At 35.0% G+C, this 21,854-nt stretch overlaps 1 protein-coding gene across 3 annotated transcripts in view; it reads left to right on the top strand.

Annotated features, from left to right (window-relative positions):
- The window catches only part of LOC137032937 (receptor tyrosine-protein kinase erbB-4-like), a 231,435-nt gene that overhangs the window by 168,021 nt on the left and 41,560 nt on the right, over positions 1-21,854 (top strand). For all 3 annotated transcript variants that reach the window (XM_067404966.1, XM_067404965.1, XM_067404967.1), the window contains 10 exons: positions 4,858-4,992; positions 8,460-8,525; positions 10,865-10,983; positions 12,758-12,899; positions 13,003-13,116; positions 13,202-13,328; positions 14,496-14,569; positions 15,654-15,744; positions 15,964-16,163; positions 18,775-18,907. In XM_067404966.1, the coding sequence (XP_067261067.1) occupies positions 4,858-4,992; positions 8,460-8,525; positions 10,865-10,983; positions 12,758-12,899; positions 13,003-13,116; positions 13,202-13,328; positions 14,496-14,569; positions 15,654-15,744; positions 15,964-16,163; positions 18,775-18,907 (1,201 nt within the window). The remainder of the gene's footprint in view (positions 1-4,857; positions 4,993-8,459; positions 8,526-10,864; positions 10,984-12,757; positions 12,900-13,002; positions 13,117-13,201; positions 13,329-14,495; positions 14,570-15,653; positions 15,745-15,963; positions 16,164-18,774; positions 18,908-21,854) is intronic.

Below are 21,854 nucleotides of genomic sequence, written 5' to 3'. Positions count from 1 at the left end.
TTCTCTCTGATTGGTATGTGACCTCTCAATGCATTTTTAATGGAATATTGCGGTATTTATTATAAATGATTTATCCGTGCACATCATTTTTCATATGCCCTCATAATCTTTAATCAAAATAACTTCCCCTCCTTCTTGCACCGTCTTCCCTTTTCTCAATATAGCTATTGTTGCGTATACAATTTTAAATGAATTTTGGCTCCATTATACTTTACATGTCATTGTAATTGTACAATATATTTGAGTAATCATGCCATATATCACACAATATTATATAATGTTATGATAAAAAACAGACCGAGCTATTCTGGGAATTTAGAACTTGTGTGTGAAAAGGCTAAAATGAAGTGAAGAGAGCAGAGCTAATACCGTCTCACCGCTCTGTTGCTCAGAAGGCAGAGAGAGGAACATCTATTAATAATGGATCCAGTATCATCATTATGCAGCAAAATGTTTAAACTACACAGAATCTCACAGCTTCAAACACAGCTTTACTCTTTAAAAACATTCCCCCATGAAACTGAGCTAATGTCAGCGAATCTTGAAGCAGATAACCAGAGAGAGTTTGAGGGAGGGGTCATTTAATTTCTTAAAAAAAAAGTAAAAAAATTTACTTTCTAAATAATAATAAAATAAATATAAAAAGCATATATTCAGTATGTTTTAAGCACATAGGAGCCTCAATGAAGGAGTGTAATAATAAAAAAATTCCATAATGTGCCACGGTGTGACGTGTATAATGTGGAAGTTTCTAATGTATCAGCCTATTTTGCATTCACAATTTTTTCATAGTGAAAAAAAAAAAAACGTTGCCAAATCAGCAGTTTGAAAGGATGGATACAGAAAAAAAGGAAAATCAGGAATGCTCTCTATATATGATTTGTATTGCCTACACTGCAAAAGTACTAGAAAATAAAAATAATGTATTTAATGAGGTTTATGCAATTTAATTATTCAATTATTCAATTTAATTTCTCATTTGAATTTATCTTGTTTTAAAGATGTGTAGTTATTTTACTGGAAAACAATATTCTGAGCACAGTCTCCCTAGTCTAATCTGTGAAAACATAGTCTAATGTTTTCATTTCTTTATGGAAGCTGATTTCCGCCACATAATAAAACAATTTAAAAGATATTTGCAACTTTCGCTATTCTGACTTTTATTCTCACAATTCTGACTTTTTTCTCGCAATTGTGAATTTTTTTCTAGCAATTCAGACTTTTTTCTTGCAATTCTGACTTTTTTCTCACAATTGTGAGTTTACATCTCACAATGTTGACTTTTGCAACTTTATAATACGCAATTCTGAGAAAGAAGTCAGAATTGTGAAATGAAAAGTTGCAATTACATTTTTTGTTTTTTATTCATTGGCAGAAACAAACTTCCATATTTCTTTAGGCTAATGCACATTCTAAAGCAAACAGACATTATAAAAAATCATAAAAAAAAAGATTGGTTAAATAATTAGGATTTTATTTAAAAAATTGCATAATATTAATCAAACTGAATTTCTTTTTGATGAATGCCTGTTCTTGATTGATTGCCTGGTTTCTTTTCTTCATATCTGCACTAGTGACCTGTCCTTTAGGTTTTCCAGTCTCATTTGCATTTTACTGATTACAATCTGCCTTTTGGAGACGATTTGTCCATGTAAAAATGGACACAGACAGAATGAAATGAGAACTGTTTCTCAAACAATAGTGGTTTTGACACCGTTTTAATTTGGCTTTAATATTAAATTCCCCTTCTTGTATGCAAAATGATTGCATTGTGTGTCAGATATAAAAATAAAAATTAAATAAATAAATAATTGATATGATGTGAATTGTTTATCACATAAAAAGGTATCTTAATAGAAAATAAGAGTTCTCCAATTTGTACTGAGTTAATGAACAACATTTTCTTGCTTGTCTTCTGTCTTATAAAAACATTAATTGGTTATGGCACATCGGCACATTCATTTAAACGTGAATGCAATTGAATTCATACTGCTACTTTAATTTCTGATTTTGTTTGTTTCCATCAAACTTATTATATTATATTATATTATATTATATTATATTATATTATATTATATTATATTATATTATATTATATTATATTATATTATATTATATTATATTATATTATATTATATTATATTATATTATATTATATTACTCTGCTGTATTCTTGTTAATGGTTATTGTTAATTAGTATTATAAAGTTCACAGTTTACAACTAAGTTAATAAGCATTTTGTTTGTGTTAAGAGCTTTTCTGCTTATATATTTATTTTTAAATATTTTTCTATGATTTTCAGTTCATTGCACTGTGCTCAGCTTTGACCCTTAGTTTATTTGTGTCATTGAATTGATTGAGTTTTTTTACAGATGGAGGCAGACAGTTAGCGTTAACAGGGGTGCCATAATGTCGCTCAATTTGTCCGTCTGATAAGGACCACAGTATGTGTGAAGAGTGCTTGCCCTTCAGTTGACTTCATTATATACAGTATGTGTGTGTGTGTGTGTATATGTATATATATATATAACATTTTTTTTAGCTCTACTTTTTTTCCCCTTTTAAATTTTTCTACAGAAGAACTTTCTCTTATTCTTACTCTCTCAAATAGATTTGAGCTCAAATTGCATTCTCATTTAAATATATATTTATTACAACTGTTGTTGAATGGATTCTGGCCACCTTCTTTGCAAAGGAATTGTGTGCAGATGAATTCATCATGTTAATGATGTGAAGTGCTTCACATGCAGTCTGGGTTTCCAGCTGTGAATGTCAAAAGTGACTCTTTAAAAATGTATTCATATAGTCTGTTGTTCAACCTTTCCCCCTGCACACTCCATTTCCATCATCACGGAAGTGCTGAAAGAAATTTGAAATATTTCACTTTCACTCAAAGGAAGTGAATTTGTCGTGTTTAAATACTCTTGATCACTCCTGGGTCCATTTTGAATGCAGGGATGAGGGCTCTGAGACCTGGAGATCTCACAGTGCTGGTCAGTGAGGTTTTTTGAGATATTGAATAATACACTGTCAAAATGTGCATAAATTTGACCGTGAGCTTGTCACTGGGTCAGTATCCTCCACTTTAGGGCCTTATACCCCTAAAACATGCATAATAATTTGCCATTCCCATACCTAAAATACATATTTTGCAGTCACTGTTGAAAAAAAAAAAAAATGGTAATGGTCATAAACACATGCCATCCTTCACACAGCTTAACATCTAGCACAGTTTTGTCATTAGTAGGATATAAATTATTTCAATACAACCATTTCAGTCAAATATAATTTATGTAATATGTCAAACCTTTAACAAACCTTTGAAAAAATCAACCCGCGGCCGCGTCGTGTTTCTGATCACTTTCCAGATCACTTTTGCTTCCATCCTCACGAAAATTGGCAATTGTATGTGTTTAAAGGCTTGTCAGTTTGAACATTCAAGTGATTTTCGACCATTCGAGCACAAATACAGGCAAAACAACTTAATTCAGTGCTCGCGAGCTGTTTTTTGTGAGATACAGAGAGCCGAGTCGCATCCCAGATGATGCACGAGCCCCAAAGCAAGATCACTTTCGGTTCTTCTGGCGCTTGAACAGACAAATACATACAACATAAAGTCATAATACATGATATCTTCGCAAGTATCTCGAAAACATTTGTTTATGTCTCGAGTGAACATAAACAGTTGAGAAAGCTGAACAGACATGTGCTTTGGCTCTTTTGACTTAGGCTGCCCATTCAAGCTTTCTCAAGCTTGTTTATTCACAAACTTTAGCTTCTAGTTAATTCCTGTGATCAAAGCTGAATTTTCAGCATCATTACTCCAGTCTTCAGTGTCACATGATCCTTCAGAAATCATTCTAATATGCTGATTTGCTGCCACTTATAGTTATAAAATATATAATGCATGCATATACATTCACAAATGTTTCCAAATAACATTCTGTGTATTTATTGAAAGAATTGGCTAATTTTATACTAGTGCTCATGTCCATTTTAATACGTTTGATCCATTCTGTGTGGGTTCAGCAATTGAAAACACGAAACAGTGGGCACTAGATGGTATTTACTAAAGATGGAAGTAAGATCTAATCAGTTCAGCATATGAACCCTGTGCAGATCTGAGGTGTTCTAATAGAACTGTCCCGCCATGTAACATATAAAGTTACGTTAGTTGATTATGAAGCGGCAGCCAGTGTCTGAATAATAATATTGCTTCATTAACTTCCTATTTGTTTCCCCTTCAAGAGCAAATGAAACAGTACTAACCCGTTTTTTAAAAATCTAGCCATAGTCTCATTCATCAGAAGGTCGTTGGAGGCTATGAACTAGTTCTACGTCATACGTTTGGGATGCCTTTGAGTATAAACAGAAATTTTTAAAGCAGGCTTTTAGAAATGTCTGATTTCTCAGTAACTCAGGCTTTCATTAGAGCGCTTGGTTTCTGAGCCAGTAATAATATTTGTTACAGGGTAACAGGAGGGCAGGGATTCGAAAGGGATGTGGCGAATATACTACCTCCACATAAAGCATATGTTCCCAATCTCTACAGACACATTGATATGCTCATAATCGGGCTTGATCTTGTATAAGCTCCTTAACTTGGGAATTGGAGTGATTTCATTCTTAAATCCTGTTCTAAAAAAAAAGAGATTATTCTCATTATACTTCTTTTATAAATCATATAAACTGGTTTCAGGGTTATATCCTTAGGATGACCTTAGAATGAACTGTACGTCTTTGATATGCACATAAAGTGTTTATTTAACATTATTTATGCTGTGAAATAGGCTCAGTGGCTCAAATGAATGAACATGATTCCTAATTCAACTGCTTTTTAAATTTCCACTGTTGTAGAAATCCTGAATGGAGGCGTGTATGTGGATCAGAACAAGTTCTTGTGCCATGCTGATACCATCCACTGGCAAGACATCATCAAGAACCCACGTTCTGAGCTTCTGGTTGTGCCCTCAAACAACAGTGGCAACACATGTGAGTGTTTGGATGAGTTTAAGTGGGCTATGATAATTGATTTTGACTTTGAAATTGTTGTGTGTTCAAAAATTGCATTTACATGTCAAGCTCTAGCAAACAAGAAGGTAGTTTTACAGCTATACTGTAATATTGGTGAAAGTGTGCATTTACATTTAAAAGCCTAAAAATGACATGCAACTTTAAATCCTGTTTACAGTTATTTATTATACACTACTGCTCAAAAGTTTGGGGATGGAAAGAAAGATCAAAAACAGTAATATTGTGAAATATTATTACAATTTAAAATAACTGTTTTCTATTTTAATTATATATATTGTAAAATGGAATTTATTCCTGATGCAAAGCTGAATTTTCAGCATCATTAATCCAGTCTTCAGTGTCACTTGATCCTTCAGAAATCATTCGAATAGGCTGATTTGCTGCTCAAGAAACATTTCTATTGCCAATGTTGAAAACAGTTGCTTAATATTTTAAGGGGATACTTTTTTCTTGATTTTTTTTTTTGTATTCTCTGGATGTTTAAAAAGTTCAGAAGAACAACATTTGAAATCTTTTTGTAACAATATAAATGTCTTGACATTTGATCAATTTAATGAGACATTGCTGGATAAAATAAGTAATTTATTTAAAATCTTACTGTCCCCACACCCTTAAATAGTAGTATATTAATCAAATGTATTATATTTATTCATATTTAGTAAATATTCCATGGATTTTCATATTTAAGGCATATTTATTTATTAATTAGACATGTCTTATCTGTCAATCTTAATGTATTATAATGACTTATAGATGAAAGTTACTTTATAATGTTTTGCCAGTTTCAGTTTCATGCAAACAGACTGTTTTACTGTCAATTTATTAGAGGTGGGCATAGATAATTTTTTTTAAAATCTAGATTAATCTAGATTAATTTTGGAATTAATCTAGATTAATCTAGATTAAAATGGCTCATTTGAATTCTGCCGAAGACATTCAGAATATGTGAGATACCCAAATTGTCCCTGCGTCCCAATGTCCATACTATCCATCCTAAATAGTATGTGAGATTAAAATAAGTGTGTGCCAAAGCATAGTATGTTGAAAAGAGTATGCCAAAAGTCCCCGGATGGTCTACTATTTCCGGTAGATTTTTGAAGTGTGGATCCGTGCACACTATAGAGGCTAATATTGCCCACAACCCATTGCACGTTGTACGAGGATTCAGTTCAGAACTACAAACACGAGTAAAAAGTGTTAAAAACTACAAAACATGACGAATATGCACGATAGACGCTGAGAGGCTGTTTGAGTGACTAATAATCAGTTCAAACTGATAGAAAATATTTATTTAATGTTATATGTGTTATTTTTCATCTGCAAATACCAATGTGGAGTTTTATAAAGATCTGATTGGCCATTAAGTTTTAAATGCATCTTTATGCATTAATATGAGGAGAGTTCTCCACATGAAAGACTCGCGACTGCAGATCAACGTGCTGCATTTCTCTCCGATACGGAAGGAAATTAGCTAAATGAAATGTGGAGGATGTAAGATGATTGACAGGGAAAGACGCAACTGTATGACATGATAGTATGTCCCAAAGCTTGTCTACTCTGTTGCTACACACTCAAAAGTAAGTACTTTTTGTTCACAGAAAGAGTACATATTTTAAGGGCGTACTATAAGTAGGCGAATTGGAACGCAGCGAATGACTAAAAGTAATCCGCCATTTTGTCCGACAAAGCAGATAGGAGTTAGAAGATTAACCTCAGTGGAGTTAAACTTTTGTATATTATATTTTGTATATTGACATCTTTCCGCATTTGAAACAACATTGATTCTCATGTTCATTCATGTTTATTTGATGCTATAAATGGACTCGTAGTAAGAGATGGTCGGTTTACGAGCCTCTTGAGCTGAGGCACTACAGCAATCTGTCACGACCATGGTCACGACACAATAAAGAAAACGGGTTTTATTGTTTGAATTTCTTAAAAAACTACAGTTTTAAAGCTGGGACTTTGTTAAATATCATAAGTAACCTGCTTTTGTCTTGTCAGTGTCCTCTGCTCCGTGATGCATTTATCACTGTGTGACGTGACGGGCCTGACAGCACCACGGCTTGTCGACCAAAGCAACAGTAACTAAGGGGGGCGGGTGGGTCTTTGAGAAGGGTCAGTTCGGCTAGGTATACATCCGCGCTAAAATATCAAGGTGAAAGTCATCATAACTTGCGTAGAATAGACCCAGCTCCCAACCCAACTTTGAGAATAGATTAACGGCGATATTTTTTTTATCGCCCGATAAGAGTCTCGCGTTAACGCAGCACGTTAATGGCCCACCACTACAATTTATATAATTATGTAATTAATGACTCTCTCTCTCTCATATATATATATATATATATATATATATGTGTGTGTATGCATCATTTTTTTTAGAGTTATGACAACTTTGAGTAAATTTATGTTCAACCAACAAGCTAGAGGAACTTAATAATTTGTTGCGTAAACACAAATTTTTAAGTTAATTACTCAAAAAAAATTATGGCACTCCAACTACCAAAGTTATAGTCCTGGAACCAATTAATTTTATCTATTTCAGTACAAATCAACAGCTATCATAAAACATGCTCACATAACTTATTTAACATGTATATTTAATGAATACAATATTACTCATCACTGGTATTAGCGCAGTCATTGCTTATAGAGTCACAATAGTGTTTACCTTCATGTATCTACTCTTCAGCACAGTGGTAACCACAGAAACTTCTACATTACAGAAACTCTTTTAAATGTCAAACATAACAGCATTAAACACTAACAGGTATTTCCCTTCACTAAAACAAATAAATGAACACTTAATTTCAACATTTATTCTCCTTATCCAGTCCTATACAAAGCATGGGAACTAGAAATCCACTGCCTAATTTCTGACATTATCAAGACAATTTCATTAAGTTACTACAACCTATTTTTTTTAGCCAATTAACACAGAAATTTGAGTTTACATTATAGACGATATTAAGTAAATGTAATGATCAACATTATTATGTCAACAGAACTCCACAAAAAAGAATGTTTGCAACTTAAAAAGTTTAATTAAACAAAACAATAACAATGCAACCATGCATTAATTTAAGTTGTGGTAACAGGTCCCCTCAGTTACTTTTTAGAGTGGAATTGGCAAATTCAGTGTCTCACAGAGCCTATATTCTGTTGCAAACTGTTTGCATGAAATGTTGAGGTCTTTTGCAAGCCCTAGAAAATAGCCGAATTTCAGTATAATCACTTTTAATTGAAGTGATATTGTTACTCAGGGTCCAACTCAATCACACTCTCTTGGTAATTATAAAACAGTCAATTAAATCTAGTTGGTGACAAAACTAAGTGGGAACGTTGCATGAGAGAAGTCCCAAAGCACATTGAAGTAGTGTTGTTGTTGTTGTTTAGGATTAATGTTAAGATGTATCCCACAGGCAGAAGGTGTCATCGCTCCTGTAACGGACGCTGCTGGGGCCCGCAGGAGGATCAATGCCAAAGCTGTGAGTCTTTAACACATGCTGTATCATTTCACTTGCACAACAACACATACACACAGACAAATTGCAATATATTAAGGCTTTCTGTGCGATTTGACCTTGGACTTTTTGGTAGAATACATGTTCTTTTTGTTGCTAGATATAATTAATGACATTAATACAAGCAGTTTTTCCTTATTAAGCTTAAAGGGATAATTCACCCAAAAATAAAAATTCTGTCATTACTTACTCACCTTTATGTTGTTCCACACCCGTAAGACATTTTCGTTCATGTTCTGAACACAAATGAAGATCTTTTTAATGAAATCTGAGATATTTCTGTCCCTCCATTGACAGCTACACTGTAAAAAAAAATCCCAGTAAAATTTACAGTAAAAAAACGGCAGCTGTGGTTGCCAGAACTTTACCTTAAAAAATACAGTAGCAACGTAAAAAAAAAAAATAATAAAAAAAAAAAAGGTAAACACCATCATTGTAACATGCATGAAATTTTAAAAATGCAATAAACATTCATTTAACAACATTAGATGTAACATAAAACCCTAAGGTACATAACTGATTAGAAAAAAATGAGAAAAACTAAGAAGAAACAGAAATGTGAAGTGTCATGCAGTGAATTGTGGGAATGTCAATGTATTTTACCGTAAAATTACATTAAATGTACCGTTAGATCTATTACAGTTATTCACTGTATATAGTACGGAAACTTTCTGTAAACCAATTGACAGTTTTTCACCGCAGCATTTTTACAGTCTTTTACTGTTAAAATCCTGGTCATTTTTTTTTACAGTGTACACTACTGCCAATTTGATGCTTCAAAAAGTTCATAAAGAGATTGTAAAACTAATTCATTTGAATTGAGCGGTTTAGTCCAAATTTTCTTAAGAGACTTGATCCCTTTATATGATAAAAAGATTGAATTTAGGCTTTTATTTAAAGGGGACCTATAATGCCCCTTTTACCAAATATAATATAAATCTCTGGTGTCTCTAGAATGTGTCTGTGAAGTTTCAGCTCAAAATACACCACAGATCATTTATTATAGCTTGACAAATTTGCCCCTATTTGGGTGTGAACAAAAACACGCCATTTTTGTGTGTGTCCCTTTAAATGCAAATGTGCTTTCTAGAAGAGGGCGGAGCTTTAATAGCTTAGCTCAACAACAACAAAGCTGGAGAATCTCACGCTGCCAAAATGAGGATTATCAGTAACGGTGTTCAGCCTTACATTGAAAATAATGGCATGACTACAAATAAGACATTTCAGTGTTTTCTGTTGGAGAGAATCTCTCTCGTTGACATGGTACATGGCAAAAAAAGCAAAATAAGTGCATTTTAATACACCAACATACATTGTAAAAAAAAAAAAAAAAAAAAATTTACACAAAAAAATGACTTAATATTAAGGGCTAAATGTACTAACAGCTTGCTCCAGTGCAAACCCTCTTTTGGAAGTAAAAAAAAAAAAAAAAAAAACTACTGTCAGGATTTACTAAAGACACACAGTAAAAAATTAGCATGTGTTTACAGCGTTATTTTTGCAACTGACCTTATTGCATTTGTAGGAGTTTCCCTTTCAGGTGCAGAATTTATGGGAGTATTTAAATTAATCATTCAAGGTGATTTACTAATGTTTACGCTAGTCAATTTACTGCTATTTGTGCCATTATTTACCGTTCAAAAAAAGCATGTTTTAAACCAGACACTAATTTGATAGATATCTTGGTAGATTGTGTTGGTCATTATGGAAAAAATCCGGCTGCGTCTGTATTCTTTAATTTACGCATCGTTAGTAGATCAAGCTCTGAACTTTCCATTCCCATTGGCGCTTTTTGCTTCCACTCCCATTAGCTTTTGCGCTCTCACACTAATTTGCCCTGTTTGGTAAATATGGCAGTTAAACTTCAAAAAAACAGACATTTGTTGTATTGGAATATTGCTGTATATCAAAGTTTGAGACACACACACAAAAGAGTTTCAGACACTGAAACAAAATGAGTTTTGTTTGTAATGTAAAAACATCCTGAAGCACCTAGAGTGATTGCTCTTGGGAACTCGCTGATCTTCTTTGGCACTCTTGTGACACAACCTGTGGTGATGCACTCATGAGTGGGCAGCAGACACAAAAGGAGGGACAGCAGGGGATGGCAGGTTCAGTTTTCAATACATAATTAGGTATAATTAAAGAGGATCCAGTTCCATAGTGTGTCACAGCTGATGAGGGGTTGCACAGTTTGTCTGACAAATAATAGATTTAAGGATTTTGCTGTGTCCTGGTGACTTTTGACATATTTACAGAAGAGTAAAGTTATAAAAACTTCACTTTTGTCTTTGTGGTTACAGTGACAAAGACGGTGTGTGCAGAGCAGTGTGATGGACGCTGTTTTGGTCCGTACGTCAGCAACTGCTGCCACCGTGAATGTGCAGGAGGCTGTTTCGGACCCAAAGACACGGACTGCTTTGTATGTCAGCTCATTATTTTTACCTCATTATGCATGATTTTAACGTGTAATAAAGGTAATGATAAATGCCTGCTTGCTTTGTTTTTAAACTAATTTAAAGGTGATGTTGTAATATGTGTTGAAAACACTGAACACATTCTCAGAACTTCCCTGACCCTAACGTTCTGCCAAGGTTCTCTCGAAGTTACATACAAACGTTCTTCCAGTAATGTTAAAAGGGTAATAGGATGCTATTTTAAAAGTTCATTATTTTGTTTAATGGGTTAATAGAATAGGTAAACATTATTTTTCATATACTGTACGTTATTGCAGTACCTCAGTCTGTCTGAAACATGCTGAATTCTGCAAAGCCCCTCCTTCTGAAAAGCTTAGAGTGCTCTGATTGGTCAGCAGACCCAGTGTGTGAGACCTCAAACTTGTGTCGGAAATGTAATGCCCCTTACTATAATCGTGAGCTTCAGCTTCCAAGGGCTTTAAAAGGGACCTATTATGCCCTCTTTACAAGATGTAACATAAGTTTCTGGAATCCCCAGAAAGTGTGTGTGAAGTTTCAGCTCAAAATCCCCCACAGATCATTAATTATACGATGTTGTAAATGCCAATTTTTGAGTGGAAGGAAAAACATGCTGTTTTCGTGCATGTATCTTTAAATGCAAATGAGCTGCTGCTTCCCACCCCTTTTTACAGAAGAGGGTGGAGTCTGTACAACTCATGCCTCGGATTCTCTGCCAAAAACTAACAAAACATCTCTAGGTTTGATCATCATCTGTATCACGCCCACGCTCACGTGACATTGCAGTTCTTCATCATCATGAAAGTGTATTATTTGCATGCGTTTTAAAGCCATAACAGTTTAATCTTCTGATATATGGTTTTCTGAGCACACATTCGAAGCACTCGCACAGAAAGCCAGATGTCAGACGGCGTGTCTTGTGAGTATTAAACTAATTTCTCTTACATGTCATATTGCACTTAAACTGTCAAATACACACAAGGTTATGTCAAAAACATAAAGTTCACAAACACAGTCAGTTATGTCTGTGAATGTAAACAGCAGGGAAAGAAATTGCATGTGTATATTAGATCTGTGTGTTAAAGTGACAGCGGCATAATATACAGTGCTGTATAAAGCTGATAATATTAATATAATATTGATTAAATAACTTTAGTAGCTTTGATATAGAATACATTTCTTGAATGCTGCTGTTAAATGCTCTGGTGAGGAGATAAACATGGCGAACTGTGGGGAGGAGCTAAGCTAATAGGGCGGAGTCCATCAGCAGTCATGGGCGGGGCTTCTCCTACTCTGGAAATCTGGAGCTGCTCTTTTGGAGAGACTGTGATTAATGGGGATTATATAAAAAAAAAAAAAGGAGTGGGTGGATTTAGGGTGGATCTCTGTTAAAACACCCTATACACACCTTATAAAAGTGAACTTTGCATAATAGGTCCTTTTTAAGCAGTTGTAAATAATGACATTTAATGAACATTTAATAATGTCGTTGGTTTTATCATATCAGAGCCCCAGTTGGATTCTGAAAATCGACCAGAATCAACTTTGCAAGCAATATGCTAATATTTCACATTTTGCCATATATGTTTGAGGAAGTAATATCTGGACTTTGATCAAGGCATTTTAGGCAGGTCTGGAGGAACAACGTTATCAAAACATTCTTATTTAGAACATATGTTTAGCTGGTTCAGAGGTGTCTCTTCATTATAGTCATGTTTTATCGATTGAACACAGACTTGCATGACTGTTTTTTGTTCTCAGGCTTGTACCAACTTTAATGACAGCGGGGCTTGTGTGACACAATGTCCTCAACCATTCGTCTACAATCCAACAACCTTCCAGCTTGAACACAATCCCAACGCCAAATACACCTATGGAGCGTTCTGTGTCAAGAAATGCCCACGTAAGTTACACTGATTTTTAAAAGATGAAATTTTAAAATTTGCCCCTTTCTTTAAAAAAAGGAAGCATCTTCCACAAGTAAGCTTTGTTGTTCTTTGACATAGATAACTTTGTGGTGGATCACAGCTCTTGTGTCAGAGCCTGTCCGAGCAACAAGATGGAGGTGGAGGAAAACAACATCAAGATGTGCATCCCGTGCACTGACATCTGTCCGAAAAGTACTTACCACACTTACAAATAACAGCAAATAACCTCTAGGAACATATCTCTGTGCGTATGTTCATGTTTGTTTGTGGTGTTCAGTGTGTGATGGTATAGGTACCGGCAGTCTTCAAACAGCTCAAACTGTAGATTCCAGCAACATCGAGAAGTTTGTCAATTGCACCAAGATCAATGGCAACCTCATCTTCCTCATCACGGGCATCAAAGGGTGAGGAATGGTTCAATCTTCCAGGCTGACAGTTTTGAGTATTCACAAATGACATTTGTGTTCCTCTTTGAACAGCTGTGTGCCCTCAGCTATAAATGCATTGCAGCGAGGCGGTTTCGATGAATGTAAAGCTGACGTGTAACTCTACTTGTTCTGTTGTCATATGATCAACAGCCTTGATCTAACTAAAAACGGAAAACTTTTTATGTGTTTTGGCCATTAATTTACATGACAACGGCATTTTCGGGGTCTGAAACTTTTGAAAACGGTTTCAAAGTGCAAGTTTTTGAAACGATACCGTTATTGTCTCCGTGTAAACTACAAAAACGTGAATTTTTGAAAACGGTGACATGCACATGCGTATATTACATGTTCAGTCTATAGGTGCGTAGTGTTTATTTACAAAGTGACATCGCCATCTACTGGCCTGACAGCAGATTACAGCATTTTTTGTTGTTTTCACGGATCCGTGTGAATGGGGATTGTTTTGACAACGTTGTCATCTGTACGCAAAAAAACACAAAGATTTTTTTATTTTTTATGTTTTTAGTACATTGTTGTCATGTAAACATGCCCTCAGTTTAAATCCCAATGACCTTGTCATTCCCAGGATATTATTACTCCACCAAAATCTGTTTATTAAGCAGAATATCTTCAGTTACAGGGGTATTCGTGGTTATATTTTAACCTTTTTTTTATTTTTTTTATTTTTTTACAAAATATTTGCATGGTAATATTTGGCTTGCCTCTATTTAAGTAAACACGATTGTTCAATATACTTTGAATCCACCTGACTATATTCATTTTACATAAACGGGAGTATTTTCAAGGGTAAGATCAAGTAGAAATAGCTTTTTGCAACTGCTTATTTTAAATGTTTACTTTACAGTGTAATTTAGTGTACATCTGCACAAACACTCTTTGCATTCCTTAAAGGATTAGTCAAATAAAAATGTCCTGATAATTTACCCACCCCCATGTCATCCAAGATGTCCATGTCTTTCTTTCTTCAGTCAAAAAAAAAAAAAAAAAAGTTTTTAATAAAACATTCCAGGATTATTCTCCTTAGTGGACTTCAGTGGACTTCAAAAGTAAATTATCAGGAAAATTTTATTTGAAAGTGGACTATTCCTTTAAACTCATTGCCTGTTTTGCTTTGTTTAACAGAGACGCGTATCATGATATCAAAGCTCTGGATCCCGAGCGACTAAATGTGTTCCGCACCGTCAGAGAGATCACAGGTAGAGAGAGAGAGTTTGTCATTAGTCTTAAGATAATTTGGTAAAGCTACATCCACTAAATTAAGCATGCAAATGGAAAACTCATGTAAACACAAATTCATTTCTTAAGACTGACACATTCATGGATCCTTGTTTTGACAGCTAATAGGTTTTGTGGCAGTATTTCTAATTTGCTGAGTCTAATAGGTTACAAAAAACAGTTAGTCATGGTAGAAGACTTTTATTTCATTCAATCTGGTGTGTGTGCAAACAGATGTTATATTGCAGTTAAAGGGATAGTTCACCCAAAAATGAAAATTCTGTCATAATTTACTCACCCTCAAGTTGTTCCAAACCTGTGTGAGTTTCTTTCTTCTGTTGAACACAAATTAATATATTTTGAAGAATGTTTCTAAATGTTTTTAAAGAAAGTCCCCAGAAACTTTCCAGATTTTTTGGAAACTTTAAGCAGATTTGAAATTTTCGAAAACTTTTGGAAAGTGTCTGGAAATTTACTGTAAAATTTCAGCCCCTTTGCAACACTAGTAACCAAACAGTTGATGGTGTCTGTGTGGTTTACCAGGGTTGCAAAGGGGCTGAAATTTCCAGACACTTTCCAAAAGTTTCCGAAATGTTCCAAAAAAGTTTCCAAAAATTCCGGAAAGCTTCTGGAAACTTTGCAGCGCTATTGGTTATCAACATTCTTTAAAATAACTTCCTTTGCCTTCAGCAGGAGAATGAAATTCATACAGGTTTGGAACAACATAAGGGTGAGTAAAAGATGACAGAATTTTCATTTTTGGGTGAAATATCTTTTTAATGGAGTGAAACTTAATTAAACTCTGCACAATAAGAACTGTTGTCATGAACACAGTTCCCATGCCCACCATATAAAAACACCTCTGATATTGATCATTAGAGCATGTTTGACTAAGGAAATCACTCCCAGTGAAACATATTGCTTGATATACGTTGGTGGGAAATTACATTTCTTCATTATTTTAGACTATTTTTACTTTGTTTTTGCTTTGTTTTTTACTGCCACATCAAGACATTAACTGTTGGATATTAGGTTTTAAATCTTGTTTGTTAATTCCATCCAAAGGTTACTTGAACATCCAGTCTTGGCCAGAAAACATGACTGACCTTGGTGTCTTTTCCAACCTTGTCACCATAGGAGGAAGAACTCTTTATAGGTACAATTCGCATCTTATTCATGAGCAAATAGTATTTATCTTATTTGCATGATCATTATTTCATGGTCAACGTCGGTGGAACTGATTTCAACGTTGTCATACAGTACATTCAGCTCAATGAATCGCACCAGATCAAATTGTAAACAGACAAAATTCAAACAAAATGAAAGAGCGTTAGGTTTGGAGATTTTTAGTGATCCTCGTCTCATGTTTTCTCAGTGGTATTTCTCTGCTGATCCTGAAGCAGCGCTGGATCTCTTCACTGCAGTTCCAGTCTCTGAGAGAGATCAGCGCCGGTAACGTCTACATGACCAACAACAGCCAGCTCTGCTTCTACAATACAGTGAACTGGACCGGTCTGTTCCGCACCAGCACCCAAAGAGCTGTGATCAAGAACAACAGAGACCCCAGAGAGTGCAGTGAGTGTTTTAGGCAATACTGTCAAATGAAAGATGGTTTTAGGCTGTGTGTCCACCAAAGCATTTTTAGCCAGCTGAAAACACCTGCGCTCTTCTGGAAAAGCCTTGCTGCGGGAGCTTGAGAGGGCTTCAGCAGCGCAGCATTTTTTGTTTTTTTTCTATAGTTGAGACACTATATTTTCTATGATATGGAATATATGGAATATATTCCTTAGGATAAACCCCTTGAGATGCATCATCTCATTTTCAAGCCTTAATTGATATGATGAGGAATATGATATTGAATACTGTTGCAAATAATTAGGGTACGTAGTTACATATTTGACCATAAATATTGCAGCCAGTGAAGATGCCACTAATATTGAGTGGAGACCATTTGAGTAAATCATAATACAATGGTGGGTATCAAATGAACATTCAATAATAAATCTGCACAATTTATTCTAAGCTTTAGTAAGAGGCAAAAGATGAGTTTTAGATGTATTGTGATAAACTACATGTGCTTAATTACAAAAGGGTAATATTAGTTGCAAAGCAAGTTTTTTCTAACATTAGATCGATACAATACACCGGTTCCAAATGTAATCTTATGAAGTATATAGTCAATTTGAGGTTTAAAAATAAGTTTGGGATCCAGCCATAAGACAAAATATTTAATTTGATCTACTTTATGCAAGTACGTGCCATCATTACACACTGTTTGATTATTAGATTTTATTTTAAACATACACTTTGTACCAAAGATCATGATGTGAGATTTAGCTTTATTAAGTAATAATTTATTAGAATAGAACCAATCTTGCAGATCATTACAATTTGATTGGAGTATATTTTGAATTTGAGTCAAGTAAGGTTCAATGACATTATTGTCTGCATAAAGATGAACAGAAGAGAGTGAAAGAATTAAGGGAAGATCATTATTGAAAAAAGAAGAGGACCCAATATTGAGCCCTGAGGTACACCTCTTTCTTGAATAAACAAATCAGACTGTTTCCCTTGAATAACAACACATTGTTTTCTGTTATGTAAACCACAATAAAGAATTTTGAGAAAAAACAACTTCAGAAAGCTTATCTAATAGTAGATAATGATCAACTAAAACAAGAGCATTCTTAAAATCAATAAAAATCGATATAACTGAATAGTTTGTTTCTGAATATAAAATGTTGACACAATGTACTTGCTCTGAAGAGATGTGCTTGTTGTTATCGTTGAACAAGCAGAACATGACAGTTGGTCGGTATGGTATTTGTCCCGTGTGTGGTGGTCCCATTGAAAACAAATGGAAAAATATGCTAGCTTCCTGAAAAAAGCTTTGGTGGACACACAGCCTTAATGCTGTTTCAGTAAAAAGGCTGCAACCCCTTATTATAAACTTATCTTATGTTTTGTTCTATTAAAAATTGTCAAATTTGTCACTATTTTAAGGTAAGACACTACAAGTGAATATGATTTAAAAAAAAAAAAAAAAAAATGATATCACCATACATTCCCCAGTTGATTAATCACATTAAGTACATCAAGAAAATAGTTTTCTGAAATGTTATGTTTACATACGCAAATGGTGAGATTTTTACAGAGGATATTTGATAAGATATATATTTTGGATATTTGTTTTTATCACTCCATAAATCAGAAAATACTGCCAATAAAAATTCCTCATGTTTGGTTTTCATGTTTTAAGGGGACTTTTTTATACTGTGCAAACTGTATATTCTATCCCCTAACCCTAAACCTACCCATCACAGAAAACTTTTTGCATTTTTACATTTTTATCACTTAGTATGATTTATAAGCTAGTTTTCCTCAACGGGACCAAAAATGTCCCCTCAAAGACAATGATTTTGGATATTGTCATCTTTTGTCTTTATGCAAGACAAAATTTATATCCTTTATCACACTGAAAGTGTGATATCGACACAGTATTGGCTAAATGACCTATAAAATTGTCAGACAAGTTACCATCATAGAGCACTTGAGAATTAATAATAGACTAGTATATTAGGTTGGCCAGTTTTTGAATTTCAATATACTTCACCTTTGGGACACACAGGACATAAAGACAATCGTTTTGCAGGGCAATATCTTATGTACGGTAAGTACATTCGCTGAACTGATGAAATGGAGAAACACAGGCTTATCTCAAATGGAGATGTTGACAGTTGCAGAACACTTCCCACAGTGCCACACTGCCAAGCCGCACTTGATGTAATTAGTGTGATAATAAGTGTGTGGTGTGCAGGATCAATCGCGCTGTTAGCCGGCTCATCATTGGCCTCTTTTCAACACTGCCAATCACAGGAGTCTGATATCCCTGGATTGTCCAACAGCCCTAATTTATGGATTAACATCAGCAATATTTACTTTAAAAAATGTGCTAAATTAACACAGGCAGTTTTCTTTCTTATGTCAACACATTTCCTATTGAAATTTGGGGAGGAATATATAAATGTTTAGCCGTACGTACATTATATCCGTTATATGGATGACCTTTAATTTTATTAAACTTTAATATGCATGTCATGGGGCATTTCAAATTGTTTATTGTGTAACTTGTGTCCATATAATGCCCGTATATGAGTGTAAAGTAATTTTTAAATGTCTTCCGCAGCCCAACAGAAGATGGTTTGTGATTCGCTATGTTCAGCGGCAGGATGCTGGGGTCCCGGTCCAGATCAATGTCTCTCTTGTAAATACTTAAGCCGGGGAAGGACATGTGTGAAATCCTGTAATCTTTATGATGGGTGAGTAAAAGACATTGAAATTGGGAACAGACTTCAGATAATGAAGAAACAAGGACAAATATGATCTGCTGGGTCCAGAATCAGGCTGAAATGTAGATTCACTTAGATTTATAGCACCAGTCAAAGGTGGTACTTGTTCTTTATTAGAACTCATTTTCCACATAGAAAAATAAAGCATGTGTTGAATTCTTTCCATCTAGATATAACATTTCATATTCATATAAGTGGTCATGCAGAATAAGGCATTAACATGTGTTTTATAAGTACTAATAAACAGCCAATTTGCAAGCTACTTAAAAGTGATCATTGTTCCCCATACTGAAGTGCTACCAATTAATTCTGCTAATGTTTCATGAATAACACCCACTGTGTGGACACCATTTTAAACTCTACGATTTCTGACATGCACATGGCTAGATTATTGGGTACAGCCATGGTAACTGCAGTATTTTTTTGTTTTATGAACTATCTATCATTTAGATTGCCATTCACCCCTAGTCACTTTGTAAACAGAATTGTGTACAAATTTCTGCCTTGGGGGTGTGTGAGAAAAGATTAAAAGAATCAGAGAGAGGGATGGATTTCATCTAAAAGTTACTCGTCTGAACGCAGACGGCAGCAGCACTGTGTCTGGCCGGAGCTACTGCACAGGACAAAATCCAGCTAATTGTTCCTCGGCCTGTCCCAAGCGAGCTCAGAACACACTGCCATCTGTGAATGACAAAGAGGAAACACTGATCTGACAACAAATTTACATTCTGGTCCACTGGGACCGTCAGAGAAGAGCTCTTTGGTTGGCACTGCTTTTCTGGTGTAGTCATTAAACAATGGCAACTCTGACCAACATCTGAATAGGATTCCCCGTGGCAGAAAAATGTAATTTAGTTCCTAACAATAATCAGCTGTGGGGGAGTGTCATATTTTAGAGAATGAACCGAGGTCTCATTACACTCAATTAATTGTGCTTTAGATCAGCTGCTGTTGCGTGGAGTCTATGAATGGTGATGTGCCAAACAGCTCTCCAGTTGCTCAACCAAGAGTTGAGAACAGCTCTATGTGTTTTTCCTGGAGTAATTGGGGTTAGAGGTTCTGATTACTTAGGGAATCAATTTAAGTCAATTTAATTAAAATTAAAATGATCAAATAAAAATAAAGTTAAGAGTTGTAGGTAAATTTTAATTATTCAGAGAATCATTTTAAATGTGTGCGGAATTAGAATGCTGATTTCTGAATTCTTCCTTGACTCTGATTCTGAATTCTGATTCCAAATATTTAGAGAATCAATTAAAAAATGATTTGCTGAATTTAATTTTAAAGTGTAACTTCACTTATTTTCAACCTGCTTTGTGTTGTTACAATGCTGGTAGTATATGTAAATGAACAATGTTTTCCTTTAGAGTAAACTCAACGCTGCGTCGACTGACACTATTGGGATGCGCCCTCGCAGAACCCTGTGTAACAACACGCTATTCTCCGCTGAAGCAACTTTTTAATTCTTTTCTTTTCCGGTGTCTCCGGTCACGTTCATATGTAAATTGCACAATCTAATTTTTCCATTAGATCAAAAGCTCTGAAAGAAAGCCATACATTTACCCATCCCATCCATAGACCCTCCCCTCAAAGAATCAGGACAGAATTGGTTGAAAGTGGACAAAAGAGAAGGATTAAAACACCAGGTGTAAACGGGAATGTGTCTCCCTTGTCTACTTGTGATCCGATCAAACAAAACACATCTTAATACCAGGTGTAAACAGGGCATAACTTATTGTGAATTAAAGATATTTTGTGTCAAAAGTGTCCCTGGTCTCTCTTAGGCCCTGTTTACAACTGGTATTAAGATGCATTTTGGTTGATCAGATCATTTTTCTCCCTGAGAGAATATTAGAATATAAACTACAGATCCTTCATTGGATCACTTATTGAATTCTTGCACCTGGGAACAATGCAAGTTGCTTGACTAAAAGTTTGCTAAGAAGTATTTCCTACTAAAGCAAGTTGGTATTTGACTCTGGTAAGCGTAATAGCTGACTGGTGGGAGTTGCCTTGGATAGCAGCATGCCTACTGCATTATGGGTGTTAAATTGTTCTTGCCTACTTGGCAAAAGGGAAGACAACAGCCTTTTTTCTCTGCTCTCTCTAGTCAGGTGGCAGCGATTCAAAAAAAAAAAAAAAAAAAAAAAAACGCCTTTCTAATGGATAGGCAGCCAAGTTTTATTGAAATCCCATTTAGCCAGTGGTGAAGTTTCCCTTTAGAGCTGGTATAGGTAGATGGTAGATAGAAAACTTTGTAGTTAGTTAAGTTGGTTTAGGGCATCACATTAGCACCCATTTTGACCATAACATTTTCCAGTGTGAGAAACTTCAAACTGTGAGTGCTTGTACACTCGATTTCCAATGTTTTAAGATCTTGGAGGTTTCTTTGATCCTCACTCTGTTATTGACAAGGTACCATCTTTCCCTGTTTTGGAACCGCCTCTCAAAATTTTCCTCTGAAACATGGGCTGATGGAAACGAACAAAGGAAAAGGGTATTGATGGCTCTGCTGGGCAGCTCCTCTGCCGTATCTCCCGCAATCTGAGCTGCCATCTGCTTAGATAAAATTTAAAGGGGACTGTTTGTTCTATCCTCTCAGGCCAGTGCAGAGAAAGATTTTTCTAATTAAAATGCCATTATTTTTTCATGGATCTTACTCAGCTGACTAGTGTATTAGCCAAGTTCTTGCCAGTGTGTGAATGTAGTGTCTGTGGTTCAGTTGGCCATGGTTCAAGAAGACATGGAGAATGAGTCGGAGACAAAACAAAACCTGCTGTATGTGTTGTTGCTGAGAAAATATGTCATGTACTTTGACTAAAATGTTTTTGACTGATTTGCATGATAAAATAAGAGTTAAAGGAATATTTATAAGATCATTGTTTGCGCATATACAGCCAAATGATTGATCTATTGA

This window comes from Chanodichthys erythropterus, chromosome 12, assembly GCF_024489055.1.
Source record: "Chanodichthys erythropterus isolate Z2021 chromosome 12, ASM2448905v1, whole genome shotgun sequence".
Classification (NCBI taxonomy): domain Eukaryota; kingdom Metazoa; phylum Chordata; class Actinopteri; order Cypriniformes; family Xenocyprididae; genus Chanodichthys; species Chanodichthys erythropterus.
The sequence above is the reverse complement of the archived record's forward strand: the minus strand, read 5'-3'. Positions and strand labels throughout refer to the sequence as shown.